An 11,811-nucleotide genomic window follows, 5' to 3' on the forward strand; every position below is an offset into this window, starting at 1 on the left:
TGGAGCCCTCTATCCTCCTGTTCCAATACAGGCTGGTGGTATCAAGCTGGAAGCTACAAGGGAAAAGGTCTGGAGGCTCACAATTGTGTGCAGACTCATTTTTCAGTCCATTACCAAACCTCTGCCCTCTTCTATATCTTATATTCCCAACCCTAGAGCCTCCCTTGTTGGATTTATCCAGAGAATATATCTTCTGTCCTCCGTGGGAGTGGGAAGGGATAACTTTGAGGCTTACTTCTTCACATACAGACCTCGAGCCTATCCCTCTATTTCCAGCTCCTCACTGTCCTCAGTATCTGTCACCTTTAATTCCTAAACCTTTATTTTCATTTTATGTTTCTTTCTTTGTTCTGTTTTTTTCTAATCTGCTTTCTTTCTGTCAGTATTTCCCACTGCTTTTCTTTTTTTTTTTTGGCTGCATTGGGTCTTCATTGCTGCGCACGGGCTTTCTCTAGTTGAGGCGAGCTGGGGCTACTCTTCATTGCAGTGCGCGAGCTTCTCATTTGCAGTGGCTTCTCTTGTTTCAGAGCACAGGCTCTAGGTATGTGGGATTCAGTAGTTGTGGTGCATGGGCTCAGTAGTTGTGGCTCACGGGCTCTAGAGCGCAGGCTCAGTAGTTCTGGCATACAGGCTTAGTTGCTCTGTGGTATGTGGGATCTTCCCAGACCAGGGCTTGAACCCGTGTCCCCCACACTGGCAGGTGGATTCTTAACCACTGCGCCACCAGGGAAGTACCTCCCACTGCTTTTCTTTAACTTTAAATTATTTAAATGTTTAACCTTCATCTGTGGTCAGATATTTTCAGGTATAATATTATGTCTTAAAAAAATATATATATATATTATGTCTTAAGGTAGCAAATATTTTTTAAGAGTCTTAAAGGTTTTTTTGTCCTTTGGCCTGCTTCTCAGGGCTGTTTCTGGGAATCTATCCTAAATAATTCAAAACATGAAGAAAAATTTCTGTGAGAACCTATTCATTTTGGCATCATTTATAGTGGTGAAAAATCAGAAGCCACTTAGTTAACAGTAGCAGACATTACAGTACATTTGATAGATCTTATGTGGCTGTCAAAATCGATGACAAATGCAGCATAGAAAAATGTTTGAAAGTTTATGAAAAGAAGAAGTGGGATATAGATTTGAATGCATATTATTAGAGTGTTATGCATTTTTATATGAACAAATGGAAGGGGGTGTTGTGTGGCATGATGCACTGATTCACTGAAGAGATGGATAACAGCTGTCCATGTGCCTGACTCTGTTCTAGTGGTTGCTTTAGTTACGAGTGGTGAATCTGACATAATCTCTTCTTTCACAGAGTTTACAGTCTAGCAGAGAATTATTTTCCAAACTTCTATAATGTGTCTATTCAATTTTTACAATTAAAGAGGTAGAGGAAAAGCAGGGATTGACTATTTCAGGTGTCAAATTTTGGCAAACAACATGAAAGATCTGAGAATGGGTGCCTGGTAGGCCTGGTAATTGTAGCTGTATCAATAGTTCGCTCCTGAAATGACAAAGATGGCATCTGACTGTCCTGTGGCTGGCTGTCTAGACCTATTTGGATCTGTTCTTGCCTTCATTCTTTGATTCAGTAGATTATCCAGCTGTATGGCCTCTGTGACTTTTATGATCAGAAACAACCTAGAATACTTATAATTGTATAAAATTGATCAAAATGACAGTATTTCACATCCTACCATTTGTGCCAGTGTGTTTGTTGCCTGTTTTAAACTGCTAGAGGACAGGGATCTTCTCTTATGAGTAATTTTATGTAACACCCAACACAATCATGTGTATTATGGAACTCAGAGAAATAGCCTTTGGTGTTATTGAGAGTGAAATATTGTTCATTTCCCTTAAACCTATAATCCCTGCATTTTAGAATGCCACAGGTGAGACATAAAACATTGAAGAAGAAAAAAAGCTAAAGGCTAAACTACTAGCTTGTCCTTTTCTTTCCTTTTGAAAATCACAGTGATAGTGTTTTTGTGTTTTTTTTTTTTTTTACTTAAGGTAAATTTAAACCTGTTTTCCCTAAGAATCAGTGAGTGCCTATTGTTTACTTTAAAGATGAGGCTGTTAAATATTTTTCACATGCCTTTCTTTGTTGTTGTTGTTGTTGTTGTTTTGCAGTACGCGGGCCTCTCACCGTTGTGGCCTCTCCCGTTGTGGAGCACAGGCTCCGGACGCACAAGCTCAGTGGCCATGGCTCACGGGCCCAGCCGCTCCGCGGCATGTGGGATTTTCCCGAACTGGGGCACGAACCCGTGTCCCCTGCATCGGCAGGCGGACTCTCAACCACTGCACCACCAGGGAAGCCCTCACATGCCTTTCTTGATCCTCAGATCCCCTTCCCTAGTTCTTTCTTATGTGTGTCTGGATGGTCTGTTGTAGGTGGCCACAAATAGCCGAGTTTACTTATTTGACATTTTCCTTCTGGGAAGTCGTGTTTTCAGCAATGGACTTCAGATGGTATTAGAAGACAAGAGAATTTTGAAGGTGAGTGTGTAAGCTGATTCATCTGCTAGTAAGAATAACAGCCAGGTTCTAATAACTCTTTCTCTGTCTTCTGATTCCTTAGGTTATCCATGATTGTCGTTGGCTTTCTGATTGCCTCTCTCGTCAGTATGGAATTTTGCTGAATAATGTCTTTGACACCCAGGTACAGGCAGGGAAACACTGGAATCAGTGCAGTGTATATAGCTCCTGTAGAAAATAGGCCTTGTCTGATGAGTGATTGAAAGTCTTCTTGTGTGTGCCTCATTCCTGCCCACTTCTCATGTAAGATGTTTGTACAATATGTGAGAACATTTGGTGCACTGAAGAAGTACTGGAGAAAAGTTACTTGTAATTATTTAGGGTTTTTTCCCTTCATTTTGCTCCAGAAATGTTCAAATAAGAAGCAAGCTCCATACTCTGTAGCATTCAGAAACTCAAACAATTTTGGGGTCATTTGGAAATCTGACATGGATTCTTACTGTGAGGTGGACAGTCAGTCACATCTATGCCTTTACCACATATGTATCAGTTAAGGCTGATGGCTAATTGGCATCTAGCTCAGGGATGCAGGTTGTCCTAGATGTTCCCCCAAAGCCTATACTGGCCCCAGATAGCCTGAAGATAAGCGGTTTTTCTCTGATCTAAAGGACCTAGAGAAATGAGAAATTCCCAGATTATACTAGATCTGGGTTTCTGGTTTGGCTGTGAGAGCCATAAACCCACTAGTTTTCATTATGTATTCTTTAAGTTCTTCTAGTCTTCTAGGTTAATGCCATGAAAGGGAGATCTTGAATATATAAACCTAGAGCCTTTGGAGAGGGGTTAAAATAATGAGTTAGCCAATTATTTTTTAACAGGAATTCCTAAAAGTTCAACTTTATGTTATTGTATGTGGTTTAAGTTTGCTCTTTATGTATCTGCTTGTAATGAACTTTGTGCCACTTCTCTTGTTTACATGTTCCTTTGGGTCTTCTTTCAAGAGCATTCACTATATAGAGATTGCTTCTATGCTTACTCCAAAATGTAACACAGTTGCTCATTGTTCCCTTGAGGCCATCAGGCTTCTTGATTAGACCTCATATGTATTGTCTAATGAAGACATTGGCATATCTTTCCATATTTTTCTTTTCAGATTTTCATAGTACAAGAAGCAGGAATTCAGAATTATTTCAATTTGTTTTCCTTTAACACAGTGTATTAGTTTCCTATTGCTGTTGTAACTAATCACCACAAATTTTGTGGCTTAAAACATAAATTTAGGGCTTCCCTGGTGGCGCAGTGGTTGAGAGTCCGCCTGCCGAAGCAGGGGACACAGGTTCGTGCCCCGGTCTGGGAAGATCCCACATGCCGCGGAGCAGCTGGGCCTGTGAGCCATGGCCGCTGAGCCTGCGCGTCCGGAGCCTGTGCTCCGCAACAGGAGAGGCCGCAACAGTGAGAGGCCCACGTACCGAAACAAACAAACAAACAAACAAAAAAAACACATAAATTTACTCTCTTACAGTTCTGGAGGTCAGATGTCTAAAATCATTTGCACTAGGTGAAAGTCAAGGTGTCAGCAGGGCTGGTTTCTTCTGGAGGCTCTGAGAGGACAGTCTGTTTCCTTGCTTTTCAGCTTTCACCTGTGTTCTTTGGCTTGTGGCTCCTTCTATCTTCACAGTGCACCAATCTCTGCTTTCATCATCACATCACCTTCTCTTCTGGCTGTAGTAAAATCTCCCTCTGCCTCGTCTTATAAGAATACTTGTGATTACATTTAGGGCCCATCTGGATAATTCAAGTTAATCTCCCTATCTCAATATCCTTAACTAATCACAGCAGCAAAGTCCATTTCGCCATTTAAGATAACATTCACAGGTCCAGGAATTAGGATGTGGATATATTTGGGGGCTGTTATTTAGCCTACCACACACAGACAAATAATGATTCCAATTCTTAATTTTATTAGCTTTCCTTACCAAAACTTTACCAGAGTTGCTAATAAGTAGAAGTAATTCTTTAATTTCATCTTCCTTTCCCCATTCCTTGAAGGCACCAAAGAGTAATAATCATAAGGCAGGCAAATAAAAGAAGTGGAAAAGAAAATAGACAGGGACACATTAAAGTTGGGTGATCCTTTTTCTTTTTCTTTTTTTTTTTTTCTAATTTTTCAGAATAAGATAACCTAACAACTTTAAATTTTCTAATAGCATTGTCTATCATGTGGGTCCTTGGGAAAAATGGTATTTAAAGATGTTTCTCTAAATGTATTTCTGCTATTTCTGTCATGAGATAGCTCTCTGTATATATCCTACAGACTGGTCTGTTTGTCTTTTTTTAATGCCACAGGTAGCAGATGTCCTTCAATTTTCCATGGAAACAGGCGGCTTTCTTCCAAACTGCATTAGTACTTTACAGGAGAGTTTAATCAGACACCTTAAAATAGCCCCTAAATATCTCTCCTTTCTGGAAGAGAGACAAAAACGGATTCGGGTGAGTATTAACGTATGTCCCATATAACATTAATATTTTCAAGTGTCTTGTGAGTGGGATTATCAGCATATTATATAGAGAAATGACAGCTGCTGTGTAAGTGTATGAACATTGCCAAAATCTTAGTTGTTCCAAATGGGAACAGTTTGTTTGTGGTCTCAAGTGGAAAAAAGCCAGCATCCAGATTTGTTGGTTATCAATTAAAAAGTACTCTGAAATAAATTTTCAATTGGACAAGTGGGGATTTTATTGGGAATTTGGATTAAGGCAGTGGAACAAAAATCATGCCAATTATTTCTCCCAAAGTAAGATAGATTTTCTTCAGCTTCTAATAGCCTTGCATGCAAACTTAGGTCATGACCGTATTGGCTGCAATTTTGGCCATATAATCTAATCAGTCCTGCTGCCTCCAGTTTTGAATGAGAAGCCCTGATCTCTCTCTCTCTTCTTCCCTCCCTCCCTCCCCACATCTTTCCCCCATCACATACACACACACACTGTATACACACAATAAGTGTGTGTATGTGTATGTGTGTATATTCTCAGAAGGCTAGCCATAGTGTGAAAGTAGAAGGTAATAATTGAAGAAAATGACAGTAATGGTGATTTAAGTTAAGCAGCCCTTAGATAAACCATTATTTTCTTTAAAGATTTGCTTACTATTCAGAGAAAATTGTTTTGGTGTCTCTAGGAAAACCCAGAACTATGGTTCACACGACCTCTTTCACCCTGTTTGCTAAAAATTTTGGCCTTGGAAGCTACCTACCTGCTGCCCCTTCGCTTGGTACTCCTAGATGAAATGATGTCTGATCTAACTACCCTGGTGGACGGGTACCTAAACACCTACCGAGAAGGGTCTGCAGACTGGCTGGGAGGCATGGAGGTAGGTGCCACTCTCTGTGGCTGTGTTTTCAGGACCTCTGTGTCCTCATGGGGGCCACAGTGATACCCACTGTTCACAGCTGCACCAAATTTCTTTCAGCAGACTTGACGATAAATATTCTTGAAGCGGCTATAGCTTGGGCTTAATTCAGCTCCTTAAGCACTTTTTTTCTATATATATATATATATATTTTATGATCACTGACATTTATTTCATATGATGCAACTGGTGATGTGCATTTCAATAAAACTAAAAGTTGATGTGCTAGAAGTCCTAACTCCTTTCTTAAATATTGTACCAATTTTCTCACAATATTAAGTTATGTTTCCAGTAAATATATCTTTCAAAGAAAGGGTAAATTTCATTAGTTATTTTTATGAAGCCAGCACAATATAAGAAAACTTATATTGTTGGCAAACTATTGCATTAGGCCAAATCTGGCCCATGGCCTATTTTTGTAAAGCTCACAATCTAAGAATGATTTTTATAGTCTTAAAGGATTGTTAAAAAAAAAAAAAGTATGCTTGTGGCTTACAAAGCCTAAAATGTTTACTATTTGACTCCTTACATAAAAAGTTCACAGGCTACTGCTATAAACAGTTCTCATTTAGGAATACTGATGCAAAATCCTAAATAAAATAATAGCATTTTTGTACAAACTCCACTTAGATATATTATACTTTTCTATTAATGTGTCTCTCAATTCTAGTTACAAGCATGGTTTAATATTATATTAATATTTATTAATATTTAATATTATATTAAATTCTGTATTTTATTGGGGCCAAGAAAGTCTTATGATTATCTCATAAATGCTGAAAAAGTTATTTTGTAACTTTTTTATATTTTGCTCTCACTGTTTAACAAGAAAAGATCAATGTAAAAATCCTTTCATAGTTTGCTTGATTGGAGAATTTTAATGTTTTTCATTTATCATTGTAAAGCCAAGGACAATTTTTTAACTTTTTAATATTTTGTTCTCACTGTTTATTGCTGAAAAAATTTGATAATATTCTATATACATTATTGATTAAAGTTGGAATAGGTACTTTAACATGATAAAACATATATCTCAGGCAAGAAGACTACCTAATATTTGATTGGGAACATCAATATCAAGAAATATACAGAAATGGTGACTATCACCACTACTTTAATACAGAAATGGTGACTATCACCACTACTTTAGTAGTTTCTGAAGCTATTAGCCAGTGAGGTTAGAAAAAAAAAGATGAACTATAAAAATTGAACAGAAGGAATAGGAATGATGACTTGCCTATGATATATCTGAATACTGAAGAGAATCAATTGAAAAAGATTGCCAAAAACAAAAAGGCAGTTTAGTAAAATGGGTACAAATATAACATAAAACTTAATAGCTTTCCTATATCCCCGTACACAACTACAGAATATAATGGGGGAAAAATTCATTTATAATTGTAACAAAAAATAGATTATCTAGAAATAAATCTAACAAGAAATGTGAAATATAGAGATGAAAAAAATGTTAAAGTATTACTGAATGGCATAAAAGAGGACTTAAATGAATGGGGACATTAAGTATTTTTGGCAATCAGTTATTCCTAAATTAACTTTAAAAAAATTAGTTTATTTATTATTTATATTTTTGGTTGCATTGGGTCTTTGTTGCTGTGCACGGGCTTTCTCTAATTGCAGCAAGCGGGGGCTACGCTTCGTTGTGATGCGCGGGCTTCTCATTGCGGTGGCTTCTCTTGTTGTGGAGCACAGGCTCTAGGTGCGGGGGCTTCAGTAGTTGTGGCATGTGGGCTCAGTAGTTGTGGCTCACGGGCTTAATTGCTCCACGGCATGTAGGATCTTCCCAGGCCAGGGCTCAAACCCGTGTCCCCTTCTTTGGCAGGTGGGTTCTTAACCACTGGGCCACCAGGGAAGCCCCCTAAATTAACTTTTAAATTTAACTTTCTTTTAAGAAAAATGCTAAAGCCATAATTACTTTGGCAAACTGTGATTATAGTGTTTATAGAGATAAATAAGCACAAATAAGAATAGTCCTGTCAGATATTAAAACATATGTCTGCACTAAATATGAGCGGTACATGTATAGGCAGATCGATGGAATAGAGAACCCAGAAATAGATCTCATATATATCAGTAATGGTTGAGATAAAGGTAAAATTTCCAATCAATGAGAAAAAGATAAGTATTTGGTAAATGGCCTCAGGCAATTGACTAACCATTGTGGGGGAGGAGAATCAGAGTTGGATTGTTATCTCTTTCTGCTACACCAAAATAAATCCCATGGATCAAGTATTTATGTAAGAACTAGAATTATAAAAGTATTGAAGGGGCTTCTCTGGTGGTGCAGTGGTTGAGAGTCCGCCTGCCGATGCAGGGGACGTGGGTTTGTGCCCCAGTCCGGGAAGATCCCACATGCCGCGGAGCGGCTAGGCCCGTGAGCCATGGCCACTGAGCCTGCGCGTCCGGAGCCTGTGCCCCACAACGGGAGAAGCCACAGCAGTGAGAGGCCCGCGTACCACAAAAAAAAAAAAAAGTATTGGGAAAAAAAGTATTGGGACTTCCCTGGGGGTCCAGTGGCTAAGACTCTGCACTCCCAAAGCAGAGGGCCTGGGTTCCATCCCTGGTCAGGGAACTAGGTCCCACATGTGGCAGTGAAGATCCCATGTGCTGCAACTAAGACCCAGTGCAGCTAAATAAATAAGTAAATAAGTAAATAAATATTTTTAAAAAGTATTAAAAGAAAATTATGTCACAGTAGGGAATATGTCCCCTCCGCCAACTTTACTGAGGAATAGTTGACAAAATTAATTGTGTATATTTAAAGTGTACATTGTGATGATTTGATATACATTGTGGAATGATTACCAAGATCAAGATAACTAACATCCATCACCTCATAGCTAACTTTTTTTTATGTAGTGAGAATGCTTAAGATCTACTCTCAGAAACTTTCAAGTATATAATACTGAACTATTAACTGCAGTAACCATGCTGTGCATTAGATCCTCAGAACTTATTCTTCTTATAACTGAAAGTTTGTACCCTCTGACCTACATCTCCCCATTTTCCTCTCCCTCAACCCCTGGGAACCCCCATTCTATTCTCTGTTTTTATGAAATCAGATTTTTGTTTTTGTTTTTTAAGATTTCATATATAAGTGATACTGTGCAGTATTTGTCTTTGTCTGGCTTATTTCACTTAGCATAATACCCTCCAAGTTCAAACATATTGTTGCAGATGGCAGGACTGCCTTCTTTTTTATGGCTGAATAATATTCTATTGTATAGAATATTGTATTGTATAATGTATATACATCACATCTTTATCCATTTATCTATTGATAGACACAGGTTGTTTACATATTGTGACTATTGTGAATTATGATGCAGTGAACAAGGGAATGTACATATCTCTTTGCGATCCTGTTTTCATATGCTTCAGATATGTACCCAGACGTGGGATTGCTGGACCATATAATAGTTCTATTTTTAATTTTTTGAGGAACATCCACGTTGTTTTCCACTGTTTTACATGGTAATGTAAATTGCATCAATTTACATTCCGATCAACAGCATATGAGTTCCCTTTTCTCCACATTCTCACCAACACTTGTTATCTGTCTTTTTGATAATAGCCATCTTAACAGGTGTCAGTAACACCTCATTGTGGTTTTGATTTGCATTTCCCTGATAACTAGTAACTTCGAGCACCTTTTCATGTACCTGTTGGCCATCTAAATATCTTCTTTGGATAATTATCTATTCAGGTCCTTTGCTCACTTTTAAATTAGAGTATTTGCATTTTTGCTATTGAGTTGTATGAGGAAATGCTTTTCTGTGCAATACAGAAATACTCAGAACTCATAAAAGATGAATAAATATGACTTCAAAATTTTTGTATGGCGAAAATACTGTGAACAAAGTCAAAGGGAAAGCAACCTAGGAAAAATTATTTGCCTCATGTAACAAAGAGGACATTTTCTTAATATATTCTTTATTGTAGCATTTATGTAATGAAAAAATACTGAAGACAACCAAATATCCATCCACAAGGGTTTGATTAAACAAACTATTGTATATCCATACAGCCATTAAAATTGCCAATATGGAAAAATCTCCAAGACAGAATTTTTAGTTGGAAAAATCAAGAAGAAGAAGAATATATAATATTATGTAGGCATTTGTATAAAATAATTTTAGAAAGAGTTATCAAAATAAAAAGTTGGGGGAAAATAAAAATTGAAAAATGTAATCCAATGAATAGATAAATATTTAGTAAGGGATCATATATGCAAAGACTGTCTCTGGAGGCTACAGAAGAAGCTGCTTTTTAGAGGATGCACCTGCTAAGGCAGTTGGGGCGAGGTTGGAATGGACCCTTACTTTTCATTGTATAATCTTTATACATACACACATGCACAACATACACACAAAATTGGATTAAAAATATTTAAATTACTTGAAAAATAGTACTACTATAGTTGAAGACACTAGAGGGTGCTATAAGAACACATTTGAATAGACCCTTGCTTGCCAAATACTAAGTGTAGTAGAAGTGATTTTAAAGTGATTTTAAGGACCATATTCAGAAGTTTAGTTATAGTAGACTTGTGTTCATTTTCTTTTCTTAGCGTACATGTATGGAGCTCCCAGAGGAACTGCTTCGACTGAAGGACTTCCAGAGACAGCGCAGAGAGAGAGCTGCAAAAGAATATAGAGTAAATGCGCAGGGACTCCTAATACGGACAGTACTACATCCAAAGAAGTCTATGACAGAGACAGCAGGGAAAAAGGGAAAAGTAAGAGGTTTCTTACTTTGTAAAAATTCTAGGCTAGATAAAGCTCCAAATTTTACATCTCACAAGGATGTAAATTTGCTAAAAGAAGAATCTAAGAGTAAGCAAACCACAGCGGAATCTCAACATCTACCTCCCATAAAGGAAGAAGTCAGTGAAGATTCCAGTAACAAACGAATTTGCCCTGAGTCAGAGGGGTTTAAGGACCAGAGAATAACTCTAAAAGAATACCTCAAGATACCTAAACAAGAGTTTCAGACAAATTTATCTTTGAAAGAGGAGATAGAACAGTTACTGATGGTGGAAAACAAGGAAGATCTAAAATGTACAAAACGAGATGTTTTAGTGTCTCCTTCCTTTCCTCAGGAAACCAGAGTGTCTCCAAGTGACATTTTTCATCCTTTTAGAAAAGCTGTGCTTCCCACACATCCTCCCTGCCCAGCTTTGGAGAAGACTGATTCCTGGATAAATCCAGATTCTCCCAATCTGCCTTAGAGATCTGCAGTTTGTTCTTGAGGCCAATAAAGGTGGCTTATTTCCTCTGCCATCAAGACCTTCCTCAGTGCTAAAGTTTCTTGTGCTGTAAATTAGTCACAGGCTTTGGGGGAAATTATATCCTCTTGCTTGCTCCTATATTCTTAGAATTTGATTAGGATGGGAATGAATAAGTTAAATAATGGAAGAAGTAAATGTTCTGATTATGTCACTGTGTAGAAATGTTCCCTGTGGCCAAACTGAATTATTTCTCATAATTTGGGTTTAAAGGATTTGAAGAAGGGAAAAATTTTGGACTTAGTGTCTGGAAGAATCTGTACTTTAAATTTTTTGTTGTTTTTTCTGGTTTGAAGGATGTTGGTAAAACTCTTAGCCATAAGTTTAAAAATATTAGTACCTGACAACTTTACCTGTACTTTTTTCCTTTTTAGAATATTAACTTTGTCAATTATACCTCAATAAAGATGAAAAATATTAACTTTATTTTTGAATTTTAAATGTTTGGTCTGTCTTATGTCATAGACAAACAATAGTTTATGTTATTACAGGAATCAATATCCCAGTTTTAATTTCTTTTCATTCCATTTACTTTTAGAGAGTTTTGTCCATTTCCCTAACAAAGCAGGGCCTTCTTTAGAGTATGCCTATTATGTAAACTTGAAGTTTGA

The 11,811-nt window shown here is 37.5% G+C and overlaps 1 protein-coding gene across 4 annotated transcripts in view; it reads left to right on the top strand.

Moving 5' to 3' along the window:
* EXD1 (exonuclease 3'-5' domain containing 1) overlaps positions 1-11,604 on the top strand; it is a 39,042-nt gene extending 27,438 nt beyond the window's left edge. For 3 of the 4 annotated variants that reach the window (XM_029239218.1, XM_029239220.1, XM_029239219.1), the window contains 5 exons: positions 2,400-2,504; positions 2,587-2,667; positions 4,830-4,973; positions 5,665-5,856; positions 10,484-11,604. In XM_029239218.1, coding sequence (XP_029095051.1) covers positions 2,400-2,504; positions 2,587-2,667; positions 4,830-4,973; positions 5,665-5,856; positions 10,484-11,143 — 1,182 coding nt within the window. In that variant the 3' untranslated portion in view covers positions 11,144-11,604. The remainder of the gene's footprint in view (positions 1-2,399; positions 2,505-2,586; positions 2,668-4,829; positions 4,974-5,664; positions 5,857-10,483) is intronic. The other variant, XM_029239221.1, reaches the window with a different exon arrangement.
* The last annotated feature ends 207 nt before the right edge of the window (positions 11,605-11,811 follow it).

This window comes from Monodon monoceros, unplaced genomic scaffold (genome assembly GCF_005190385.1).
Source record: "Monodon monoceros isolate NGI ecotype Baffin Bay Population unplaced genomic scaffold, NGI_Narwhal_1 Super_Scaffold_21, whole genome shotgun sequence".
In the NCBI taxonomy this organism is placed as follows: Eukaryota; Metazoa; Chordata; class Mammalia; order Artiodactyla; family Monodontidae; genus Monodon; species Monodon monoceros.